Here is a 27,675-nt window from a genome sequence, read left to right as displayed (position 1 = left end):
AATTCAAACTCCCAGAGTTGTACAACATTGTTTTACACATTTAGACAAGTTTCTATAAAATGACTTTAAATTTCCATAATTCTTTAAACATTTCTAAATTAAAATTTTATTTATCAAAATTAGTTCACCTACAAATTAATAACTTTTTTCATTTTTTCTGTTGGCTGTTGGCTGCACAAATTCGTTACCCAGTACAGCCCAACAAATAATAAAAACACAACAAAAAAAAGGTGGGTTAGCAATTCTTGCAGGATTCTAGAGAATCAACTATCAGATACCATATGAACATTGCTGCGTCCTGAAGAGAGGGCTACTTATTTTTCTTTTTCTTTTTTTCCCCCATCTTTGACTAAAAGGCATTCTACAAAGAAAAAGAAAAAAAATAATAATAAGATGAATATTAAAATAAAATTTTAAAAAAAAAAAAAAAAGATAAATAAAAAAACAAAACTAAAAATAGGGGCCTGCCTCCCAGATTCCTTCGTGAGAAACATTTTAGACAGATTAGAACAATTATAGTACACTCGCCACCAAGTGATGACAGACATTGGATTTAATACAAGACGATAAAATCAAAGAATTCGCCAGATCAGGCAACGGGCAGAGGCCCATCAAGTCCACCTGCTTCAAGCAGCGGCGAGGTTAGCATTTGTCGAGGATGAGGGGCAGCTGTGGTCAATGAACTTAACTCGCTTCCTTCAGGGAGAATTCTGTCCTAGAAGATACGAATGAAAGAATCGTTCCCTACCAGGCGATTATTGAACATTTGCTGCCCTTTCCCAAGCTCTCCTCTCCTCTCCTCTCCTGCCCATTCTGCCATCACTGTCTGGAACCAAACAATTTCTCAACAGAGTAGGTGAAAACCATAAACAGCCCCCTCTTATCTGGAAGCTCTTCAAAACATTAATATTTACAGGGTACGCATATCGCTCATCCAGCATTGCCAGCAACCTCTGCAGCTCGCTGTCTCATCATCTCCATCACAGCAGCCCTTCGCCTGGAGTCCGACTGCTGCTGCAGCCTCCTCAAATGCTCATTCAGATCTCTGAACGCATAAAGATATATAATTTATACAAATTACAATATAATCCTAATAAATAAATTTGGAAAAAATAAAAAAACAGTGAGACCATAGCGATCTACTAATTCTTTGATTCCAGTTAGTAAGAGGGATCTTGCACTAAGAAAGACCCTAAAAGCCTAAAAAGGGTATCTGAGCAATTGGGTTGGTACAGGAGGGTCTCTTTAACACATTTTTTCTTCTCATCGAATTTATTTCTCACAAAGACTTGCCATGATAAGGAAGACCTAAACAAACAAACACATGAATACAAGAAATTGACAAAAAGTTCAATGTACAGACCTGCATCTTGGCACGTGGCATTCAGATTCTTTGCAAGCCCGAGCATGAAGTTGAAGGAGGTACCACATTTTTTTACAGAGAACACAACCTCCAGATGCACGTGTTTTGCACTGTATTCCATGACGAAAAAGTCCTTTCACCTTACGGCAATTCGGGTATTGACAATGTGGTGAACGGCATTGAGATGCATGCACCAGAAGGTCCAGCATTTTCCTAAGCTGCAATATTACATGACCAAATTATGTTAGGCACAAATTGAACACTGATTTTCCTGCTAGAGAATGCAACTTTCTCTAGTTCCCCCTTGTATGGTCAAATAAGCAGCAAAAAGCGAGCATTAAAAACTATAGAATAAATGCATATTCAGTGTGGGAGGGGGAGGGGCCGTTGACACTTGACAAAAATACATGCACCATACAAGAAAGACCATTCCATACAGAGGTGAAACTGAACCTATAAGCTCCCTCCTATTTCTTAAAGTGCAGCTTTCATTAATCAATATCTAACTAAATAATAGACCAAGTATTGTTTTAAACTCAAATTAAGATCAAACAAAGGAACATTTGAAAGACATTGGGATAAGGCAAAACTACTCTCGCTTCAGTTATCCATTTGATAGGGAATCCAAATGGAGGAAGGCATTAAGGGGCTGGGAATGGGCAAAGGTAGACCAGGGCTAAGTTAAAGAGGAGGGGGGGCTGAATAATGAATTTTTTTAATAAAAAATAAAAAATAAATAAATAACAGCTTTAATGCTAGTAAAATTTCCAATAATAGTTGTTCAAATTAAGTTTTTTTTGGAAAAACAATGTTGCCAACAAGCCTCTCCATTTCCTAGTTTTCCATGACCTCAAATTTTTGAAGGAAATCTCCACCTACTTCAGCAATATTTTTGTTCATCATTTTTCAGTTATGTGTGTGCGTGTGTGGGTGTGTGTTTCATGTGCAGTCTTTTGGCTGAACCTTCTCACCATAGTATTTTTCTACCTCTCCTTTTGATAATATTATTTTTTTTTAATGAAAGAAATATATATATATATATATATACCTGTACAACTCGCATTTGTCTAGCTTCTTTATTCTGTGCATCACGATCCGCTATAGACGGATGATTTGTCAACTTATGAGGATGATCCATACCCCCATCCTTTTGATAACAAGCATTGCATACATCATAATCAGGACATGTTTCACAACGCCATCCTTGACCAGCTTCAATGTCAAGATGACATATATTGCATGTTGTCACAAAGGCTGGAGCTGTCGGGTTATGAAGATGGTAAAGGACCATCATTGAGGAATGTTTAGCACGGCGTAGTGTATCGTACTGGTAATGATTCCCTTGGCAGAGACTCAGAAATGCCTGTCTGGTGTCAAAGAATTCACTCTCAAGGATCTCATCTTTATCCTTGGTATCAGCTGGTACATCCTTTATTTCAACCTGCAGAGTTTGACCATCCCATTTTTATGTCAAATGAGCAGCAGGTAATAAGAACCATTTACTTGAAAAAAAATAATAATAAATCATGAACTGAACTTCTTACCGGATATAGTATGTGCATGTCCCTCTGATTGATAGGATGTCTTTCTCTCTCTTCCAGCTTCTGTTCTGCATCATAGCACCTGCGATGGAATAATAACAAATATCAGAACCCAACAAGGTCACAGAAAGAACAAAACAGGATACTGTAATACTAATACAGGGAAGCAACTTTCATTTTTCTTTTTTAATTTGGAAAGGACATATCCTATTCAATCTAAGCCCATTATCATAGTACACTAACAATCATCCCATGAATTGGTGGACCCTGAGTAACAAATGTGATGTGGAACAGCATCAATGACCTGCAGCCATGAGAAGTGTAAGAGAAGAGAGAGGAGGAAGAGGGAAGAGAGGAGATACAAGGGAGGAATCACGCATTAGCTTCTCAATTCAAATTCATCAATCAACTTCTACATGGATTGCACACTCTTTATAAGAAAGCCTCTAATACATGAAATTACACATATACCCCTAAAACTGGATGAAATTACAACCCCCCCCCCCCCCTTCTTAAATTACAAAGATATTACAAACAGCCCCCAAATACACATAATCCTAAGCTAATTAAACGAAACATACATGAGAAACTAATTAATTGAACACAACCACCCCTTGTCCAATTCTTGTCCATTAATCTCAACAAAAATCCTCCCAAGATCTTGCTTCTAGTCCTACATCAAATCTCCCCTAGTCACAAAAAATTTGGCCTCAAATTTTGAAGTGGGGGAGGATCAGAAGTAAGAAGCAGACTTAGGCTCTTCAAAAGACGGCACTTGAGTGATACAAGCAGCTGCGTTCCATTGGCAGCACTATAGACATGAATTGAGAATTGGCATCAATGAACATGTCTGGAATGACAAACTAAACAATAGGAATGTTTTGAAAGACTTCAAATGTCTTCAAACACGTGTTCCCTTGCTTCTTGTGTCTTCAAGTTGAGTAACTTCAACTGATTCTTTGTCTTGGTTGGTTTGTAAAGCAGGCTTCAATTTTCTTATCGTTATAGTGAAAATGTATGTTCTCATGTCCTTGACTACATCCAAATCATTTAACCATGGAGAACCAAAGAGTACATGGCCAATATTCATGGATATGACATCACACCAAACATTATAAAAATAGTCACCCATTTGGATAGGAACCAAACATCTTTCACAAATATGTAAAGTAGAGTTATCAACCCAAGATATCTCATAAGGCTCTGGGCGAGGTTCTAGATGAAGTTGCATGCTAGTGCCCCCTTCATAAGAACCACATTGATAGGACATCTTCCATCAATGATATGATTTTGCAAACTTTTTCTCCACATTTGAGAAAGGTGTGAAAAAGCTTGCATTTGTGCCCAAAGTATGATGAGTGGTGTTCCTTATTCCAATAATTCGTCACCATGTTGTTGAATTTATACATATCCATACAGAAACAAATGTCCTTAACACAAATTTCTAACAATCTTCAATCTGTTTATGCAAACCACAAAAAAGACTCAAATTTGAATTATCTTCAATTCACCTTCAATCTTAAGCGTCGTGCTGAAATGAAACAAATTCACTTTGAAAATTCCAATGTTTTAAAAGGCGAAGGCGTAAGGTGAGGCATTTTAACCCTCAAAAGGCGAGGCGTAAGCCTTAAGGCGTTAGGGCGTAAGCCTTTTGAGAATTGTTTTCTAAGATAAAAAATTGTTAAATAAATTATATATATTTAAAATAAAGTAAAAGTTAAGAAAATCACAAATATAATGTAAAAAAGAAAAACTAGATGTACTTTACAAAATACTTGTTGGCCATTCAAAAATTGCTAACTTGAATACATGACATAAATCATGACAAGAGATTGCTATACCATTACAAAGTTCAAACTATTTTCATGACGTAAGATGCAAGTCCAGTTATTTTGGAAAGGTTGAGGTTCAAGAGTTTTAAAAATAAACTCATATTATGACAAGAGATTGCTATACCATTACAAACTTCAAACTATTTTCATGACGTAAGATGCAAGTCCAGTTATTTTGGAAAGGTTGAGGTTCAAGAGTTTTAAAAATAAACTCATATTATGACATTCCTTTGGTACAAACATGTAGTTAAAATTTTCTAACCAATTCTAACTTAAGAATCACACACCCAAAATGTGTAAGCCTCAACTAAAAATGCGCAAAAGGCGTGTTTTTTGTAAAAATGCGTAAGCCTCAACATGTAATGCGTTAGCCTTTTTGGAATTTGGTATTTTAGATTGAGCCTCGAGGCGTTTTAAGCATGCTTTGCCTCAAGGCGAGCCTCGATTGAGCCTTTTAAAACACTGGAAAATTCACAAAATGCAGCAATAAATCCTTATTTTTTATGCTGGCAGCAACAATTTCTCGCTTTTCATATCAAATTATCATGCTTACTTGCAAAATATCAGATCCACAATCAAAATATCTCGTTGCAGGCCAAAATATCATGGAGAAAACACAAAATAACTGGAGCAATTTCTCAAAATTCTGGCAGCAGAAGAATATTCTGGCAGTTCTTTATTTGTAGATTGCGAGTGCATGGTGTGCACTGCTGGTGACATCCAGTGATGATTTTCTGAAAGGTGGTAAATTGAAGGGCGTTGAGTCGAATGGTTGTAGTAGTGTGTCAAAACAACTGCTGCAAGGTTAGATTTTGAAGGGGTCAGCAACTGGAGAATGTTTGGCCAGTGCGTGCAGGCGCTCCAGTGGTCACAGCTACAAAATTTAGGGGAAGGGGTTTGGGGGTTCTGATTATGATGGTGTGGGAGGTGTCGCGAAATCTTCCAGGAATGGGGTATTCAAAAATTGGGACATGAATGGAATTTTTAAAAAGTTCAGAACTGCTCTTCAATTTTTTTATTTTTTTGGATTGAAATTTCAGGGCAGAGAACAAGAAATCATAATCCAAGAGATACAGGAGTGAGGGAATGAAGAAAAGATAAGAAAGAGGACAGAGGAAGGGAGAAACTAAATGAATAGAACAGAATTGAAAGCAGAACAGAAATAGATTAAGAGAACAGAATAGAGAAAGAAAGACGTAGAGAAGAGGAGAAGAAAGGGGTTAATGGGTGGTTGATGGGGATCAGCATAACCTACCTATGTCATTTTCAGATGTTGTGACACGTGGACAGCCTCCCGATGTCCACATTTCCTTTGCTAATATGCTGACACGTGGACGACCCTTGATGTCCACATCGGTTCATAATTGTTTGTAGATTTTGAATGGATTATTTGAAGACTTTTTTTGAAGACTTTTCAGTGTGAGAAAGACCCGAGTAGAGATGCCGAAGCAAGTCCGAGTTCAAGACCCAAGTGGGCCCCACACAGTCTTGTGGGCTCACATGGCTCCATTGGGCCCCACACAAAATTGGGCCACCAAGCAGACAAGCACTAATTTGTCAACTCCTCAATGTTTTGGGGTTAAAAACAAACTCCCACAAGAATCCAACTCATAGGGACCTCATGTTGTTCCAACAATCCTCTAAGCAACATTCGTGATCCCTAGTCACAATCGGGTAGATTTCCAACCAACACTGACCATCCCTGAGCCACACTCATAGGTTGCGGTTAGTTAAATAAATGCTTTCACGATTTCCTGCTTCTCATAGATCCAAGAATCTCACCTCCTCTATGGAATACAAATTCTCTGAAATTTAATGAACACATTTGCACATGCTCTGGCAATTGTCCATTTCCATGGATCTATGAATACCATCTCTAACTATGGACTAAGGACACCGCAAGAACATATGTTCATCACATCTCTAAACTCAACTGCCAACAAAATATGATAATCCAATAGCATGGTGTCAATAGCCACCTCACAAGCATAGGATATTTTCAAACATCCTAATTCCCAAAAAATAAACCTTTATCCATGTACCAGGGATATATCGGGTAATCTCAAGCATCCTGATTCCCTTATAATAGTATATCAAAGACATAGCTCAGCCAAACGATCCAAAAAGTCACAAAAAAAATTTATCAAGTAGAATCGTAAAAAAATCGGTATCGTAGAATCACAAGTAGAATCGCACAGATCCTACTTCAATACATGTTTCTATTTGCCCAAAGGCCCCAAAAGGTTTAAGTTGTCCAAAGTCTTCTAAAACTGGGGCGAAATGGCTCCCAGTCTCCCATCAATGAACAGATTCAGCAGAATCTACACCTGACTTCCCAAGAGTTCAACACCTCAGTCCTCTTCTCATTGAAATTCAGCAACCCAGCACCCGAATTTATCTCCTATTTGACAGCAGAGAGCTCTCCATCTGGTTACTGGTGTTTGATCAGCAGCAGCTAGCAGTCTTGCTGTTTGATCAACAGTTCTTTGGTGCTCAACAATCAGAGTTCTTGGGGTTCAACAAGAACTCAGTCCTCAGTCCTCAGTCCTCTTCCTTCTTTGGTGTTCGACAAGAACACGTCAGTCCTCTTCAACACAGAGTTCTTGTTTGATCAGTAGCAGCCAAGGAAAGAACCAAGCCAGCAGGCCCAGCGGAGCTACAGAGGCATGCTTTGAAACAGATTTGCTTCTTGAAAAGACTCAATATTGAGCACTGTTTTTCTCCTCCTTCTCCTTTTCTTGCTCTTATTTTTCTTCTTTTTATTGTTTGAATTTTCATCGTACTTTTAACTTTTTATACTTTAAGTTACTAACCAAGATTTTAGTCTTAAGACTTGTCATAAAGTTCCACATATATAAGTCTTTAATATTTATTTTACATTGAAAGTAGAATCTTCTGATTCTCGATCTGATTCTACGATTGGATCCTGCAGATCCCTCCAACGATCCCACTTAGAATCCCGATTCTAACAACCTTGAACACATATAAAAGGGACAAAGTGACCATACACACCCAAAAGCCTATTGATCATCCCCCTTAATGTCACTCCTCGAGTTTCAACAATATATTTGATACCAACAATATTAACCCAACTTCACCCCACTCACTCCATCACAAGGCAGCAAAATCCCATGGCCAAAAGAATCATATCACCTTTAACTATCAAACATTTGGCAAAGGCATGCTTGTGTGGTGACAAGACTACACCAAGTCCAGTGCATCCATACTAATCCAGATAAATGAAAAACTATGGATCCATATTCCATAGTGTCATACGTAACACCATATTGCATAGTGTCCTACAGCTCCAATCTCTACATTGAGAGTGGTACGTATCACCATATTCCATAGTGTCCTACAGATCCTCAAGGATGTCAAGAGCCTGTCCCCAAACTCTACTCGGAGAGCTCACTTAGTTCCCATCATGACATAGGGGATGGTGGGATGCTCACCAGGTGTTTCCCCATAATAAGCTTTCCATACCAGTATTGCTCTAGCAAGAGGAACTATCAATGGGTCAGAAAAATTATACTCCCCTTGATTTTGAGGAAACCACTTGAATGTATGCTCATCATTCCCCTCCAAGGCTGCCCTCTTGCAAATGTCACGGAATGCAAGAATGCACTGTGGCACAAGGCAAACCTCAAAAGACACTGAGTCTTAATTAGAACATTACTCAATATTGCAGGCCCCATGTACTGGCCAAAAATAGAAACCCATTGCCAAAGCTTCGCCCTAAAACAGGATCAGGTAACCTTCGAAATCCATAACAAAGTTTGTTAAACCAACCCCCTCAAACCGCCCCCACCACCACAAAAAACAAAACAAAAAAGTTCGATAAATCAATGGGCAACTCTACAAACAGAGCTTTAATTAATTAGTAAAACTAACTCCTCAACCATACACATTGCCCCTAAACACCCTCATAAGTTTGTATTATAACTGGAAACTCATAAGAACATATGAAGAAGTATTTGTATCCCAAATTTGTCTATGCATTTTTCTGAAATCAGATGCATCAATTCACTGTAGGTCGCTTCAATTATAATTAATAAATTCAAAGTAAAATTGCTTCACTTAATAACCAAAAAATAGGAGAACCAATTCAGCAAGCAAGATAGACTTTAACGTTCCATCCCAGTAATGCCACAAATCGTCTCCTTGTCAGCCAATTTTACAGAATTAGCAATAACTATTCTCTATGGTATAAAACTAAATTAAATCAATTTAATATTGTCAATCATCCTAATAGTGTAAACCAAATTGAGGTAGTTATTCACCAAATCCATGTATAAAATTAGGATGATTAACAATATAACTGGCATTTTCTGTTTCAAGCTTTCAAAGACAACATATCTAAAGATCACCAAGCAGATAAAAAGCAGCCTGCCCACCACGTGAAGCAATATAACCTCTTCCTATTTCCATCCAGCTTAGGATGACAAGCTAACAAGAATTAACTTCATTAACACATCTTAGTAATGTGCTGAGCAACAGTCTCTTACTGGTCAAGATCAATCATTGCCCATTTATAGCACTTAATTTATGGGGCCCAACTTGATAGGCATCAGCAATTATCTTGGCACCCAACTGTATTTTTGAGCATGGATAAAGCAATGCACAGCATACAAGAATGGGCCTCAAAAAATAAAGCCTACATTTTCGAGGTATTAAACATGTCTCTTCAATACCAGAATCGAGATTCTCAATGGGACCATATCATGGGCGCATGTTCAAAACTGTGAATAAAAGATTATCAAGCCTTCCTCACTCAATCAAAGCCTCATAAGCAACTTAAGACAATAAAACTCTGAACACCTCATTCAATGCTCTTATTGGAGTTTGCAGAATCCTGATTTGCATTTCATGGCTAAGACCATATAAACACAACTCTCACAGTCCTGCTGACAGGATACAATCTGTACCATTTAAAACTCTTCCAACAGCATTTTTTTTCTACTCGTCTCTTTTATTCATTTTTTTACCTATTTATAATCATCAAGAAGAGAACATTTCATTAAAAACACTCTAATCACTATCGTACATGAACCTTTCTTCAAGATCTCTAAAGATATTGACATTAACACACACGCATAGACCTCAACATACAAAAACACAAGTTTGGAATGAGAGCAACATCATTTTCTTTTAAGGTTAATTAATATAAATGCCTTCTTAATCCTCCCATTATGCAGAAAATCTTATGTCTTTTATCTGTCTTCTTATTTTTCATATAGGAAAGACAGCTGGAAATAAGATTTAAAAGTCATGGGAAAATTTTGCCTTGAGGGTGAAGTTTACCATCTTTAAAGCATCTAAGATCTGAAAAATTCATCAGCACAGAAGAGAAAATATACTGTCAGTTTTATCCAACCAGTCAAATTTTTCTTTTCTTTGGTTAGTTCCTGAAAAGAAGCTCGAAAAGTCATTAAATTTGTGAGATCATGATGCTCTGTTTCCTTTTCTAAATATAAGTACCATTACTATAATATTTTTTTAAAGAATTTTTTTCCCAAATCTCCAAATTTTAACATTAGCTAAGTTCATATAATATTTTTAAACCAAATTTTCTACATATCATTCCTTGTCTTTTTTTCTGCTTTCAGTGCATAAGATATTTTCCCAATATTCCTTTCAACTAGCTTCACAACATTAAGCAAATTCACAATTCATGAAATGAAATGGCATGAAACATAGAAAGTAAAAGCAAAGAAAATGAATTGCCCAACAGAACAATAATATAAGTAAAAATTTCACATTCTTACTTGTCACAAAGTTGAAAATTTTTGCATTGTTTGCAAACCCAATGATTTCCAGACACCAGTAGATGACAACAGTGACTGCATGCACGCTGTAAATGGACCATTATAAAATCTTCCTTCATCGGGGAAATGGTCTCACCAAGCTGTGGAGAGAGAGAAGTGAGATTAGAAATATTTGAAAAATTTACAATCTGATAAATAACAAAACTCCAATAATTTTAGCAAGAATTGCACATTCTCTCACATACTCAAATAATTACTAAAACAAATTGAAAAGAAAAGGCACAAATCAAAAGCCTAGGAAAATTACTTTATGCATTAGCAGCAAATCCTTCGATGCGTTGCCAGATAGATCAGACTGACCAGAGGCTTTTAGAGCCCTTTTTGTTATGGTGGTCTTCTTAGTTGATCCTTTCTTATTTTGTTTCCTGCCATCTTCTTCTTGACGAAGCTGATAAATCATATCCTCTGCAGCACCAGGCCAGTAGTCACCATCAAAATATGGTAGCCTAGCTGCAGTTACCTTGGCCTTACATTCACCAGTTGAAACAAAGAAATGGTCGTATAGATTAATAAGATCAACTACGATACTTTCTTTTTCAGCTTTTCTCAACATTGATAAGTACCTGAAAAAGAAGATAACCATGCCACACCAATGAGAAATGTTAGGTATTATTGCACAATATTTAACAGGGAGATGTACAAAATCTATTTCTTAAAGCCTCTTAGGCTTACCATTCCCTGAGTTTATCAGATTTTGGTGTTTTCTGAATCTCTGGGTGGCAATATAAAATATAATCTTCACCCTTCAACGGAGGGCAAGCCCATATATAGCAACTCGTGAAACCCCGTTTCTTGCAGTACTCAAGATATCCAATCTGGAAGAAGCAAATGTCAGACAAGCCAATAGCTCAATGTTAAAGAAGAGCATGCAGGAAATCTGAGCCTCACCAGAATTTCATGGTAAACAAATGTGCGGAGAGCTTCTCCGGTTACTGTTTTAATCTCAGGCCTGAAGTACTTCACAGAATCCAGATATGAGAGATAAACACGGCGTTGATTTGGAAACTGGCACTCTGATCCAAATTCTTGAACATACATGCCAAAAAGGCATACTTCTACACCTTCAATCTTCTGAAACAATAATATTACCTAAACAAAACAATTGTTAGTTCAAAAGTCAACATCAATAACATTGTAACTTTCCAAACAAATATGCTGCACTAGAATTTAAAGTTACTGTCAAATCAAACTTAAAGGATCATGCCTGGGTAAAGGGAGAGGGTTGTGTTCCTTAGCTGACAGCCAGCATAAAGCTTGTCAGATCTCCATGATATGAATCCTTACCAATTTTGACAGAAAAGGATTCATGTGGCTGACCCCACCTAGTAGGACTTTAAGGCTTTGTTGTTGTCGTTATTGTCAAATCAAACTTAAAGTTCACTGCATACCTTGGATTTATATGGGAATTCCGTTGGGTAGTTCTCTTCCTGAAAAATCTCTAGAAACCTTTGCTTCACTTCCAATTTCTTGTCAACTGACGAGACAACTCTTACAACAAGTGCTTCTGCTCCAGGAACCTGGCAAGATCAATGAAATTTTAAAACATTAAAATAAATGAGAATAATAAATAATGGATGATAAATAACCTAAAAATATCATACAAACAATGCAATGATAGATACTCTGTTGGGAAACAAGACATGCAAATGTTCAAGTTCAACCATCTCACATTTCACTAGCGACATGTCCTAGAGCATATACAGCATTTTGACTTTATTAAAATCAAAATTGGGGTTTCACAAATTATCTTTAAAACAATTACCTAGAGTAGACTAATCCATGATTGAAGAAGAATATAAAGAGTTAAGGAGATGAGCTTCTTGACTCAAGAGAAATAAATCAAACTAAACTGAGGCTGGGTTGGTCAAGAAACAATTTCAACAGTTCAAAGGAAAAACAATTACTATCCAGCAAAGATGTGCAGAAATAAAGTAGAAAACAAATATATTGTAAGTAACCAAATTATACAGAAGATAGAAAAATTTTCCAATTAAAAAAGCAAATGCTCAAGTTCAACCATTTCACATTTCACTAAAAGCTATAAAGCATGCTGCATATTGTTCCAATTAAAACAAAAATGGGCTTTGCAAATTAACTTTAAAGCAATTACCTACATTACCTACAGAAGGCTACTACATGATTAAAATAAAGATGCTCAACTCAAGAGAAATAAATCAAAATAAATGATGTGTCAGACACCATTTCAGTACTTAACGAGAAATGATTATTACTCAGCAAAGCAGTGCAGAAATGTAGTAGAGAAAAAAACAAATTAACTAAGCTAGTTATGCAGGAACAGCTCATATCAGAAACCTTAAAAAACTAATCCAAGCTTTTCTGTTGCCTTCCACTATTTTAACACAAAAAGCTTCAACCCAGTTTTTTTGGAATGATCTTTTAAAATTATTCTATAATTTGGAAAATATTATATATGAACCTCCTTTAGCTTCTTAAGAGACTAATAAATATATTCCGAAGTTTTTTTTTTTTCTTTTCCAATTGAAACTTGTTCTGCATTTGTTAATAATGCATCACAGATTCGCTACACACCCCGAACTTTCAGCAGATAAAATCCCTAATCTTCAAAATCAACCTGAAATCTTTGAACATTTTCCTAATAACATAACAAGAATGTCTTATAAATCACCTCATCAAAACTTTTCCCTTGGAATTTTGCCCTCTCTTGTCTTTCCAGCTTCAATTTTCTAAATAACCGTTGCTCTATGTGGTCGCTAAGGAGTGTTCTAGGCAAATCTTTTGCCCCAAGAACAGCACTCTGTGGTAAGGGCGAACGCTCTCCTCTTTCAATCTCAGTTATATAGCATCTAGGGCAAGTGTATTCAGCTTGTCCGCCATCATTCCTTCGGCCATTGAATAAGGCACAAATTTGATGTTGCCAAGCTTCACATTTGTCACACTGTACCCACTGCACATCAGGAAAAAACAATAATACCATAAAAATCATTGAACCATCATACATCAAGTAACAGACAAAAAAGAACATATGAATTGTACCCATTCTTCCGTCTCCTCATCATTTTTCTTCTTTTCCAGCCTTGCCTTTAGAACAGCAGTTCCATCAACCAGAATAGTGTCACTACGAGCCTCATTATAGCATGGAATGCAGAAATAGTGCCTTGTATCACCAGTTCCCACAGTATAATACATAGCATTTCGCTTGATCCGGGCACCGCATGGTGTACAATATATAGGAGGTGGCTCAAAAGTAAGCTTCTCAACAGCACACAACTGACAAGAGTTCTCACTCATTGCGTGCTCCATTGCTTGATTCTTTTCTGCCTTAGCTTTACTCTGTAGGTAGGAAGGATGGAATAAATTTTACATTCAACAAAAAAGAGAAACTAACAATATCAATTGATCAGAATAAATAATATATAGTCTCCGTTATATTTTTACAGTGTTAAAAGGTAAAATAAGAAGTTAAAATTATGCAACAATAGAATCCCCATGAACCATATGACCTATAAGCCAGAAATGTAGCACTATGACAAAATGTCTTTGACTTCAGTTACACATTTATTATGGATATTTGTCAATTTCCAAGATGCACCTAAGGCATCTTGCACATAACCATTTAGCTTTCAACGATCGAAGAACAATATGACTTACCACCTTAAAAGAATCACAACAAAAATAGATTCATAAACTGACCTGGCCAACCCACTGCCTGAGACCCATAATATGCTCCCTAATTTGTTCCGGAGTGAATAGTTCAGTCAATGAAACTCCCTTTATTTTTGGCTTTCCAGATTTGGTACCCGCAGCCTGTTCAGGAGGCACCACAACATTTTCCTGCATAGCCTGATCAACGTCCTTCTCAAGTTTAATGCTCTCTTGTTTAGGAAAAGCAGCAGACTCATTAAATACAATATGTTCACCATCAGGTTTTTGGTTGTAAAGATCATCCATATTATCATTCCTCATCTCACTAATATTTGGACTCCCTTGACTGGAAATAACAGGTACTTCCACATTCACTTCAGTAAATTCAGATTTTATCGGCCCACAAACATCACCACGCTGATATTCATGGGGCTGTCCATCATGGGAAATACGGGGTTCAGCAATTGCAGGAATGGATACTGCAGAACTTTCACCCTCAGGGATGAGTGATTGGAAGTGCTGCTCTGTCTTCAAGCGTTTCACTGAGGGTTGTAGGTCATCCGAAGTTTCTACAACAGATGGACTAGACTTTGAAATCAATCTAACTGAAGTGTCTCCAGCATCATAGGTTTTGCATGATGCACTGACTGAACTTGGCAATCTAGAATTAGAATCTGAAGTACGCTTCTTAAATTTTTCCTGTAAAAAATTCCTGACAGGAACACAAACAGGGCACCCTGGGTCTCGGCAACGCTTGTAATGATTAAGCAAGAGCTTGGTATGATGACAGCGAGGATATGGGCAATGAGTTATATTACATCTTTCCATGTGCTTCCACAGCTTCTGAGCATGAATGCAATGAGCCTCTTCACATTTCCCTTCTGGAGATCCACAACGGCGGGCATGACGCAAGAACAAAAGCCACCGCTGTTGATTCTTAAATTGTCTTTCACGATTTGTTATTCCAGAACTACAAGTGGCACCTCTCAAACTCAGGGGCTCTGCCGTGCCTCTAGATGCAACAGTTTGACCAATTATAGATCCCTCAGAAGAAAAATTGTTCCTCTGAGCTTCATCCTGCACAGTTATCCTGTGACGAAAGTCCTCCTGTACATGCTGCTCATTTGACAAGTTTCCTGTCACAAGAGACATATTTTGTGATTGAGAACCCCACTGACCTTGTGCTACAGATTCTGATTGTGCTCCAACAGAAAGGCAGCTAAAACTATTTTGAGCTTCTGTCACCAACTGGGGTGGATGCAACATCTGTTGCATTTGCTGTGAATTTTGAGAGAGTGATGAGCATATGTCCTGTTGACCAGATGGAAGAGAGAACATCTGAGAACCACGAGCATGTTTTTCAGCAGAATTTTGCTGGAATTGATTCTGCAACTCAGTAAGTTGGAACTGTTCAGAAACATGTGATGGCAAAACTTCACTATGGCGCTCCATTACATGCTCAGGCTTTACATGACTGCCTAAATCTGATGCCAGCTTTGACTGACCAAAAGCATCACTCTTCATAAAATGATGCGGCTGCTTATGTTGGCGATTATGCTGACCAAATTGCTGCTGTTGTTGAAACTGATGCGGCTGCTGCTGAAATTGCTGCTGTTGATGAGAATGTAAGAGGTTCTCCTTTGATGATAATGGTGATCCAAAATTCATCTTTTCTGATAGTTCGATTGGCTGAGACTTCACATGTGCAACCTGTTGTGTATTCTGCAGATTTGAATGATTGGTTATCATTTGAGTGTGTGTCTTCGACATAGCCTGAAAGCTTACTGGATTCAAATTCTGAGTGTTCATCATTGATCCAACAGATGTTACAGGGGCATAGAAATTCCCAGAGCCAGAAGGATCAGTAGAGCTCATCCCATACCCATCACCTGCCAAATGAATTGTTGAACGTTAGGTTTTTTAAGAAATATTATGTATCAGAGCTCCCAATATAAACCAAGACACACATGCACAAGCAAGAGCATATATGGGAGAGCGGGAGGGAAAGAATTACCCTGCATTAGTGGTCGCTGATGTTGATCAAACTGCTGCTGCAAAGGTTTTGGAGAATTACCGTACTGTGATGCAGACAGATAACCCTCAGACGTGGTAGGTCCATTCACCAGTTGTAAATTACTCCCAACCATCGCTAGACCACCATTTGCAGCCCCATTTGAGAATCCATAAGGTTTCTGCAACAACCCCGATCTAATCCCACTACCCATTTGGCTCCCAAGGTTATGCAATATACGGCTGTTTTGACCGCCAGCATGCTGCTTTTGCTGCTGCGACTGTGATATCATAGATGATTCCACACTGGGAAAACCACTACCATTATTAGAAGCTTCCAAATTCATGTATGACTGATTATTATTACTATTAAATCCAGGAGTAGGAATCATTTGGCTAGTGATCCTTTGCACACTCGTTGATGACATCATATTGTTTCCTGAAGAACTTATAGAAAAATTTGAAGGTGGCTGCTGATATCCGTTAGATAGAGTCCCTGCAAAGATAGCTTCTGTCAAACCAGGAAGAAAAAGGAATGGTTATAGCAACGTCAAAACAAAGAGTTGAAATTACCATCAGACGCACTGAAGGAACCACCGTGGATGCTGACAGAAGGCCCATTACCAGTGGACAACAAGTTTCCTGTGTTGACATTTGAAGGTGCTATGCTATTACAGCCACTGGCAGCAATCATGGAAGTATCCACAGACGATGTAACCATCAAGTTAGAGTTTCCACCATGCGACATACCAGGTGTAGGTATCATTGTTCCAATGAAAGAGGATGAATTAACAAGTTGCGGAAACTGCGGGTTTTGAGTTAGGCGCTGAATCAAAACATGCAAGCGGCTCTCCAAAGTCTCCAAATTCACATACTCATCCTAACATAACCAAAATCTAAACATATTAATAATTAACCATCATATTAAAACATTAGATACTCTAAAGAACAATTTAAATATGCAAAGCCCAACTTATCCAGCAGCCTAGGGAAAAAATAATATTTTTTTCTGATAATTAGGGCATAAAAAGATAATTTTCTATTTTATTTTATTACTGGAGCAGCATTCACCACTAAAAGGACACGGAATCAACTAAGTTAAGATACAAAAATTAAAGAGAAGCATAATAAACCTTTGTGACGGCAGATTTAAAAAGACCTTCCTCTAAGCGTCTAACAATATCAAATATCTTTTTTTGTGCTATATCATTAGTATTCGGCTGCCGCTGCATCACAAACTCGTATCTGTAAAGGAAATTTAAGTCTCAGAAATCTTCAATAGTAGATGACTTCAAACAAGATAAAGGATAGGCACCCAGGACCTCAGGTACATAGTAAACAATTTATTTTATAGGAATTTAGCTCAAGTACATGTTACCAAAAAAAAAAAAATTGCAGGATGGCCCACATAATATCACACATTTAACTATATTATAGATGATACAGAAGAATAAAACTGCACAAGCCACAAAATCACACAAGTTTCAGATATAATTATCCATAATATGTCCATTCATTTTCTATTATCAATAAGAGCAAATAGAACAGTGTAGGAAGTGAAATCTCCATAAAATTTTAAAAAGCACAAATAGGGTATTTTAATGTTTAATTAACCCACTTAATTCCATATAAGGTTCTCCATATAAAGAGCCAAATTCTTTTCGGGCATCTGCTTTGGGGGTGATTTGGAGAATCTTTTTGTCTGATTTGCAAAGGGATTGGAGGGATGCACTATTATATAATTGCTTTAAATTCTTTTAAGATGCCTTGTCTCCAAAAATGTGTACATCTTTCTCGCTCTCATTAATGAATTCTTTTACTAATTACTATTAAAAAAAAAAAATCATAACGATAATAAATAGATTACAGGTAATTTAGCTAAATTTACAATAGATTAACCAATGTATTGTGAATTTACCTAGATATATAATGTTATATAATTGTTATAAACCTAAAATTCATCATATGCCATATGCTTATGTAAGTAAATACATTCAAATAGACACAAATGTGAGTGTTGCATGTATATATTCAGTTATATATGTTGTTTTTGGCGCGCGCGCGCGCGCGCGGGGGGGGGGGGGGGTGGGAGAGATAGGTTATGGCTAATGAGAGCATCTTGTTTCAAATCTACATTTAATCAAAAGTGGGTTTATTCCCTGTTCGAGGTTATTTATGTCCTTTAGTATTATTATTAAGTTTGTTAGTATGTTAAATAGTGAGAATTAGTAAGGGTATTATTGTCATTAAAATGTATTTGATTTGTATTATAAATATTTAATCAAAATCTCAACATGATATGAAAGCACAATCCAACCTAAACCCTATCATACTCCGCCATCGCCGGAAAACACCTTCCCATCAATCATCCTATACCCAGACTCAACAAAATGGGTTTGCAAGGAGGAAAAATAGACATATCCTTGAAATCACTCACACCTTACTTTATCAAATGCATGTACATAAAGTGTTTTTGAGTGGTGTTGTACCTGCACTTAAAGCTTGCTATCTGATCAATAGGATGTCATCCTCTATTCTTAGTAGTAAAATTCTCCACTCCATACTCTTTCCTAATTCACCTTTATTCTCTCTCCCTACTTGTATATTTGGGTGTGTGTCTTTTGTTCATCAACTAACTCCTAGGGTGGATAAGTTGGAACTTCGTGCTATAAAATGTGTCTTTCTGGGCTAGACATATACCCAAAAGGAATATCGTTGTTATAGTCCTATGCTGCATTGCCTCTTTGTTTCTACAGATGTTACCTTCTTTGAGTCTACACCTTACAACTCCCAGTCCCTGAGTGCTTCTGAGCTCAATGAGTCTTTTCCTCTATCTAATCTTCCAGATTCTAGTTTGTTGTCCTTGCCCAATCAATCATCTGAGTCTCCAAATAGTTCGAGTCCTTATCATCGTCTCGATCATCCTAATTTGCAGGTACATTCACGACAACAACTCCAAGGAAGAGAGTCCCCTCTAGCTTCAACTACCACGCCTTTGATTTCCTTGTCTGATGATCGTATTTCCCACAATGTTGATCCTCCCATTGCTGTTCAGAAAGGTAAATGCACACGTACCCAACATCCCATTTCCAATTATATTGTTATGATTTGTTATCACCCTCCTATTATTATTTTGTTACTACTTTGTCATCTATTGCCCTTCCTAAATCTGTTTCAAAAGCCTTAGCCCGCTCTGGTAGAGGAATGCTATGGTTGAAGAGATGACTACTTTACAGGACAATGGCACTTGGGACTTGGTATCTCTTCCACTTGACAAGTTTGTGGTTGGTTGTCGTCGCTCAATATACGTTGTCAAAATCAACCCTGATGGTTCTGTGGCTCATTTGAAGATCGTCTTGTTGCTAAGGGGCATACTCAGGTGTATAGTTTGGATTATTCTGACACTTTTTCTCCAGTTGCCAAACTTACATCAATAAGTCTGTTCATCTCCTTGGCTACCACTAGTCATTAGCCTCTACATTAGTTAGATATAAAGAATGCCTTCTTGCATGGTGATCTTGAGGAGGAGGTCTCTATGGAGCAACCACCCAAGCTTGTTGCTTAGGGGGGTCAAGCTTAGTGGTCGGCTCAAGAAGGCACCATATGGCTTAAAACAGTCTCCCAGAGCATGGTTTGGTTGTTTTAGTGTTGTAGTGCTTGAGTTTAGTCTTCGACAGTGTGCAATCGATCATTTTGTGTTTTATCATCATACTTCATCGGGTAGGATCCTTCTTGTTTTGTATGTGGATGATATTGTTACTACAGGTGATGGTGATAAAGGTTTGGTTGTTTTGGTGTTGTAGTGCTTGAGTTTAGTCTTCGACGGTGTGCAGTGGATCATTTTGTGTTTTATCATCATACTTCATCGGGTAGGATCCTTCTTGTTTTGTATGTGGATGATATTGTTACTACAGGTGATGGTGATAAAGGTATTCAGATTCAGAGTCTCAAACTTTTTCTACAAACTAAGTTTCAAACCAAAGATTTGGAACCTTTGGAATGCTTCTTGGGTATAGTATCTAAATCTCGATGGGAACTAGTTTTTCACAGAGGAAGTATGTTCTTGATCTGTTGGATGAAACTGGATAGTTGGGATCCAAACTGGTTGATACATCCATGGATCCTTAACAGCAAGTCAATGTCGAATATGGGTGATTTGTTGCCTAATCCTAGACAATACCGAACACTTGTTCGAAAGTAGAATTATCTCATAGTCACTTGGCCGAATTTATCTTTTGCAACAACTGTTGTGAGTCAATCTATAGATTCTCCAAGGAAAAGTCATTGCGACGCAGTAATTTGCACCTTGAGATATCTCAAAGGTGCACTTTGGAGAAGTCTTTTATATCGTGATTAGGGTCACCCTTATATTCATAGATATACAGATGCAAATTGGGTTGGATTGCCCTCCGCCAGAAGATATATCTCAAAGGTGCACCTAGGAGAGGTCTTTTATATCGTGATCAAGGTCACATTCATATTCATGGATATACAAATGCAAATTGGGTTGGATCACCTTCCGACTGAAGATCTACAACTAGGTACTATATCTTGGTTGGTGGTAATTTGGTTTCCTGGAAAAGTAAGAAACAAACTGTGGTGGCTAGGTCAAGTGCTGAATCTAAATATAGAGCTACAGCTCATCACACTACTTGTGAACTTGTTTGGTTGAAGAACATGTTGGAAGAACAGGGATTTTCACATTCTCAGCCTATGAAGTTGATGTGAGATAATCAAGCTGCTCTTCATATTGCCTCCAACCCGATCTTTCATGAGCGAACAAAACACATTGAAGTTGATTGCCATTTTGTTCAGGAGAAACTTGCGCAGAAGCTCATTACCACTGCTTATGTGAAGTGTGATATGCATCTTGCTGATTTGTTTACCAAAGCTTTGGCGGTGGTGTGCTTGTGTTAAATTTATTTGTAACAAGCTAGATGCATATGATATTTATGCTCCAGCTTGAGGGGGAGCGTTAAAAGTTTATTTATGTCTTTTAGTGTTATTATTAAGTTTGTTAGTATGTTGATTAGTGAGAGTTAGTAAAGGCATTATTGTCAGAAGGATATTTTATTTGTATTATAAATAGAGGGAGAGATCTATTTCCAAGATAGGTCTTTAATCAAAACATCAACATTCCCTCTCAAATCATTTACTGTAGTGTCCTTCTTAGTTTGATCAATTTATTGAAGGTTTTTCCAAAAGAAAGGAGTTTGAGTCGACACAAATAGAAACCAAAAAAAATACTGCATCTCATATATAGCAAAAGTGGCAGTACAGACATTCATTACCAGGCAGTGAGCATTTTATGTACTCTCCTCCTTAATGGCCATGAAACTAGGAAAAAATTTTCACTTTTTCCATTTCTGTAGAAAGTTTGAAGGGCACAGCCATGCGTAACACGACATGCTTAAATAAAACAATGACGTCACAGATATCCAAGCATCTACCAAAAACAACTCCAAATCCAGATGCATGTAAGAAAGTTAAATACTCAGTCACTAAGCATTCAAAAGCAGATTAAACAACAGCCACGCAAAGTCATATTAAACTGCCAATTTTGGTACTCAGTTTCTAAGTAATTTTTGTCTCTTTGACAGACTTGCATATAAAAACACTATAATTAACATAAAATCATTTCAAGCATAAAAAATTTTAAAAAAAAAAAATTTATTTTTCAAAGAAAAATCCAGCAATAACCTCAAATCCGCATGTTAATGTTAAGTAGCTGAATTTCTTACATCTTTTCTTGCATGAATTTTCGTGCTTTCACGAGCTCAGGCTCCATGGTACCAGTATTACGGTGAGTGCCTAAAGTTTGCATCTGGACAGGAAGAGCATTTCCATTCTGCTGGGATAGTCCAGGCAACTGAGTGCCAGCTTGATTAGGCACCTGCCCTGAGATCTGTCCCGACATATGTGCCTGCACATTCATCCTGTATGCTTCTAAAACAGCAGTGCATAGCGCATTATTTCACAATGCCAGCACCTAGAAGTAACACCATTTCTGACTGACCTGCAATGATGAATCCTCATCTTCTCATGCTATTCATGGAGTTAATTTTTTTTTTTTTAATCATACAAAGAGAGCTGGATTTTTTTAAAAAAAAATCATACAAAGAGAGCTGGCAGGTATACTGAAAGAGAAAATGTTGTAAGGGGCACTAAACTGTCTTTATTCTTCAAGTTTTTGTGCAGACAAACTATATTGACTGTAGAAAGGAGAATTAATTCAACAATAATTCTAAAGTTACATAGACAGTTTACAAAATTTAAAATTTGCAAAGAATAACAGAAATACATTATTTTATCCTTGAAATACACAGAAACTCAACAGAGTACTTCAGACATTGAAAATACAACAAAGCAAATGCTTTTAGCACTTGAAATCATTCCTGATGGACACGATGAGTTTCAAAAAGGTTTCCTTTTTTTTTCTTTGGGGGGGGGGGGGGGGGAGTTACTCATCACTTCAATTTACCTCTGGTTTCAACAAGCATTGCCCTATTGTTTGCTCAATTTTGAAACTTCCTTGCTTCTCACGACAAATATTCTTAGATACAGCAACATGGAAGAATACGAGAAGTGGGTTTTGGACATTAGAACCTACTAACAGACTTGTAGCAATGACTATTGTGGAATGGCAGGGTGCTAGTTCCCTAGAAAGTCATCTGGAAGATTTTGGCACCTCCCAAAGTTTCCAACATCACATGGGAAGCAGTGTAAGAAAGGATTCTGACTCTTGATAATCTACAGGAAAGGGGAACTTCTGCAGTCGACTTCTGCTTTTCATACAAAAAAAAAGAAGCTGAATCTGTGAATCATTTACTGAATAACTGCAAGTGGATCAGATTTGGTGGGAACATGCTTTAGCAATGATGAGAATCAGACGAGTAGCAGCTAGTTTGTCAAGAATGAGTTATGAGCTTCGAAAGAAATTCAAATAATTAGGGTAAGAAAGAAATTTCAACAAAAGATGCCTCATACCATTTTGTGGTTGGTTTGGAGAGAATAAAAATAGAAGATCCAAGCTGCCATTGATTTTATTGTCTCCATAAATTGGCAACTTTTGTATGTCTTTGGGTGGCAACCCTTGATGCCCTTAATAAAATTTTCCACACAGATATATTCTTATTTCTTACATATTCAAATCTTATAAAATTAAGCTCTTAGAAGTTTTACGTTTGAAGAAAGCATATCTGGTGTATATGCATAGCTAATTCTTCTTCTTCTTTTTTATCTCATAAAGTCAGAAAAATTTGAACTGAATCCAAGTATGAATTGTTTTGAGTGAATGTATCTGAAGTCAATTCTATAAAAGACTACATCAATCCAGATTTTCCTCCTTTTTTTTTGTTACAAAGAAAACATATTGAGGAAGGGAGAGAGTGAGGGCGTATAAGCAACAGAGGAAAAGGAGTCTTTGAGGCTAAGACAAAGAAAAGTTAAAAAAAAATCAGGACAAGTTCAAAATACCTACCCATTCAGAGTTTATGAAGCATTTTAATTTTTCCAAATCTCTCCACCCCCTCTTCTTACTCTTACCCCCATCAAACCTTGTGTCTTGAACTCCACAACTAGTTAAAGATCAAACCCAAGCCCATTCTGTACAAAAGTTCTAGGGTATCAAAGTCCTTCTCATGACATCCTACTTTGGATAGGTGTTAGAAAAAGACCATTCCTTTTAATACCATTTTCTTGTTCCCTCCAAGCCTTACCAAAAAACCCAAAAAAAAAAAAAATCCTCACCAACTCCATGCATTAGCATTAAAAATGGCATCCAAATCCATAGTAGGAGTTTACAACACGTGAGAAGCGTCCTTTAAAAAAAAACCTAATTATAACTATATGGTCTTGAAATTTGAATATCATGCAATAATCAAACCGTCGTCGCACCAAGAATTGAGCTCAAACTCATTCCCCTCAGTCACATCACGCAATTTTCAATTTACATCCTATCACCACCATCACAAATCTAGCCCCCAGACCCCCAACTAAATTAGGCTTACATTTAACATGCAGAAACCCCAATATCTCAGTCACTTGAGAAACGTTTTAGCACATTGCTTTCTCAGAAATGTTACATATCTCGATACCAAGAGAGATTCTTTGAATCAAAGCCCTAACAGTTTTAACTACCATCACTAGCCTGCCTACTGAGATCTGAAGACCGCTTTGAAAATTCCCAGCTCCCACCAAGATTCTCCTGAATTTTCCAACAAGCACCACTGTCAGTTCACCCACTCATAGCATCATAATTTCAACATCCCCAAAGAAATTACCTGATCAGACATAGATTAATGTAGATCATGTGCCATCAACCCTCATAGATGAGAAATTACCAAACTCATAGCCTCCTTCCCCAAGGAACCCCGAAACTCTAATCCATGCACTGCCAGACCCTCAGAATCCTGATCTGTGCAAGAAGCTTAACCACCACATATAGAACGCAGTCACAAACCACCATCACCCTAGATGGCCTTATTTAATATCATTACTTCTTTCCAGCATGTTTCTCGAACCAAATCTGGTTTTGGGGCTTCAAATGCTTTGCCTTAGAGAGGCTCTACCCTGGAACCACAAACAGACATGATCTATGCACCCATCAGATCCATTCACTAAAGCACTGGATGGGAGGGAGGGAGGGAGGGAAGGAACAGGGAGGAGAGGCAGAGGGGTGGGGTGAGCAGAAGGCTTTTTCTTCATCAATCTAATGGGGATTTTACAACTCTTAACAAATTTAAATGTCCAGCAGGAAGTGTTCCCTCATGTAACCCACCAGAAAAATAAATTACTAAATTGAAGTATTCCATATACATTGCTATGTATAATCCAGTGTGTCCATACTTTATAGAACGCTAATGAGTCCACAAATGGGCATTAGAAAAACACTCACCAGCTCTAAAATAACTTTAATACATATAGAAAATAAGCACCTTGATGTGTTCTTCATTCTAAGATCTCTCAACTCACATTGAACTAATTCATCTTACAGATGCACAATTTCTGGTCTACAAAATTAAACCTATCTGCTGCTTGTCTCCACAAGCAATCACTGGTTCGAACCCAACAACTTTATTCAACTGCAACCACCTAAGCAATTATTCAAGATCATGCACACATGTTTAACTGCAGGCTCCCAGCCTTTGCAACAAAAGGACAACTAACTACATGATTCATGACCACTTGATGGACTTCTTCAGACCTCTTTAGGCAACTCCACCAGGTGTCACTTCTGAGGTTACAAATTTTCATCTGATTAGAAGTTTCAAACTTACCTAAATTGAAAACTAATGAAGGATAAAATAAGTGCAATTATGACAACTAAATTGACTCAATCCAAACTATTGTGTTGTTGAAAATAGAATTGAACATAAAAACTATTTTCATTGAAAATCACTTTAATACTAAATGGATAACTAACTTGACCAAATGACTTTTGAGAAAAGCTCTGAAGCTGAGGTTTGGTTTATAATAATTCCTTGTTTATTCTCAAAAAAAGAACAAAAAATCCCAAAGCAATAATGACCATGGAAGTGGCAGTACTATAGTGGTAGTCATCACTGCAGCACTTGCAAAAAATGGCAATGCAGCAGATGATGGCAGCAATATTATAACAGTAATAACAGTGGCGGCTGTGGCAATCACAACAGTAACTTCATTAAGAGTAAACACATCATCTAGACATAGAATTTTCATAATTTGCATGACAAACAGCAGTTATTGAGTATTCTTATAATTCCTTTTTTCTTCAAATGGGAAAAACAAGATGAACTCTCTTTATTGGAAAGTGCTCATGTCTCTATGTATCAAACAGAAATGCATTATCCAAAATAATGCCAAAAAGACATTCCAATATTGAGCCTCTGAGTTGCCAAATCAAATTCAATATAATGAAGCACTGATTGGCCAGTCACACTAAAGGCTACAAAGGCAAACGAAACTTTACACTGCTCTCCAATGAAGGCATGCAAACGGCATAATTGCAAGCATAGCTCTCAATATACCTGCCTGGCCTGGGGCAAGTGACCAACAAGTACTAGAACTTCAGACAATCTACGACAGAGATCAAAAAAATCTATTGCGGTTAGATGGCAGTTATAGGATAACAAATGATATAATTGAAGACGACGTCATAAGTCCAATGAATTATTTCAAATGCTATGAAAAATTAAATGGACTAATTCAATTTGAACATGACACATAAATGACTACATTAACTACCAAATATTGTAATTGGAGATTGCAAAATACAAAACCGATGCTCCAAGGAGCGAAGACATGGAAATGGAACCCAATGAATTAATCAAAATATAATTTTTCATCTTTTATTGGTAATGAGTAGCAAAATGCATCATGGAATTTAAAATGCAAGCGCAACAAACGGAAGCATGTTGGACAAAGCTCGACAACAACAGTAAAATGCCCAGAAAACAAAGATTTGGGGGCTTTTAACGAACAATTGAATAGAGTTCCTCCCACTACCGGTAAAACTAAAATTGGTTCTCCAGTGAAAGTTCCAAGGGTTAGAACGATCAGAAATTTCAGTACATTCAAATTGCAATAAACTCGAAATGGAACTACAGACGAAGTAGGACAATTTTCAATCAACAAGCGAAAAGCCCCAAATAGCGATACAGGCTCGAAAAACAATAACTAATTGAAAGCACTGGGAATAAAGTTTAAAAAACCCTAAAAAAAACCCTAAGAGGCATTAAATTTTTCAATGAATTAAACGAAGAAGAAATCGTGCAACAGAAGCCCTAAATTAAAGAGACGAACCTGATGAAATCGACAATCGGTAGAGTGGAAGAGCTCGAAGATACCGATCGGAGCTTTCGGATTGCAGGAGAAGTTCCGATGCTGTTACGGCATCGACCAAGAATCAATGGATGACAAGAGAAAGAGGAGCGAAGGTCCGTCACCGCGGAAACCCACGCGCGAAATTCACACGCACTAGCTCACGCACGCAGGCACGGAAGAAGAAGATGGAGAAATCGGGTCGCTTTTCTGTTTCTCAGATTGGGGCCTCGGGAGGACGCGATTTTAATTTTTCGTTTTTTTTTTTTTTTTGATTTTCGACTCTGAAGTAATTGCTAAAAAATAAAATAAAATAAAATAAAAATTAATTGGAACGAGAACGGGGATGACGAGAGTAAACGGCACGGGGCAGGAAGGGATGTTCGCAGTCACCGATAACCCAAAGCCTGCGAAATGACGGAATCGCCCCTGTCATTCGCTCCTTTTTAGCCCAACACTTTCTAACATTACTCCTTAAACCCTGTCTTATTTCAACCGCCCCGACATTTCATCTTTCACATCCGATCTAATCACACGCACGCACCCACACGCGCAGCATAGAAGCAGCCTCCTCTCCTCCTCCGCATCTCTGGTCCGAATATCTCGCTAGTGTTTTTTTTTTTTTTTCTCCCATTTTGTGCTCTTTAGATCTTGTTTTAAATTTTTAACTGAATTTAAAC

General features: G+C 37.4%; 1 protein-coding gene across 3 annotated transcripts; it reads right to left on the bottom strand.

Annotated features, from left to right (window-relative positions):
• Positions 1-377: 377 nt before the first annotated feature.
• LOC131157734 (histone acetyltransferase HAC1) lies at positions 378-27,453 on the bottom strand. 3 transcript variants are annotated; one of them, XM_058112078.1, is made up of 18 exons: positions 26,978-27,411; positions 26,203-26,251; positions 21,937-22,211; positions 17,329-17,440; positions 16,769-17,075; positions 16,200-16,691; positions 14,234-16,074; positions 13,577-13,873; positions 13,209-13,487; positions 11,950-12,078; positions 11,450-11,650; positions 11,234-11,376; positions 10,809-11,124; positions 10,502-10,641; positions 2,908-2,986; positions 2,412-2,804; positions 1,364-1,581; positions 378-1,045 (listed from the first exon to the last, which is right to left on the bottom strand). In XM_058112078.1, the coding sequence occupies exons 3-18, from the start codon at positions 22,128-22,130 to the stop codon at positions 931-933; spliced, it is 5,256 nt and encodes a 1,751-aa protein (XP_057968061.1). In that variant the 5' UTR covers positions 22,131-22,211; positions 26,203-26,251; positions 26,978-27,411; the 3' UTR covers positions 378-930. The 3 variants fall into 3 exon arrangements, with proteins under 3 accessions (XP_057968061.1, XP_057968063.1, XP_057968062.1); XM_058112080.1 differs by lacking the exon at positions 26,203-26,251 and having other exon boundaries at positions 26,978-27,453; XM_058112079.1 differs by lacking the exons at positions 26,203-26,251; positions 26,978-27,411 and adding an exon at positions 26,140-26,159.
• Positions 27,454-27,675: the final 222 nt, after the last annotated feature.

Source organism: Malania oleifera, chromosome 6 (assembly GCF_029873635.1).
Source record: "Malania oleifera isolate guangnan ecotype guangnan chromosome 6, ASM2987363v1, whole genome shotgun sequence".
Taxonomy (NCBI): Eukaryota; Viridiplantae; Streptophyta; class Magnoliopsida; order Santalales; family Ximeniaceae; genus Malania; species Malania oleifera.
This window is presented reverse-complemented; position numbering and strand designations above follow the sequence as displayed.

What these genes read in the sequence shown, in the direction of transcription:
- LOC131157734 (XM_058112080.1), bottom strand. Translation starts at nt 22,130, where the DNA reads ATGAATGTGCAGGCACATATGTCGGGACAGATCTCAGGGCAGGTGCCT. An exon ending in TTAAATCTGCCGTCACAAAG is followed by an intron (nt 17,076 to 17,328) that starts GTTTATTATGCT and finishes TGGTTATGTTAG; the next exon opens with GATGAGTATGTGAATTTGGA. An exon ending in TCAGGCAGTGGGTTGGCCAG is followed by an intron (nt 13,874 to 14,233) that starts GTCAGTTTATGA and finishes TCCTACCTACAG; the next exon opens with AGTAAAGCTAAGGCAGAAAA.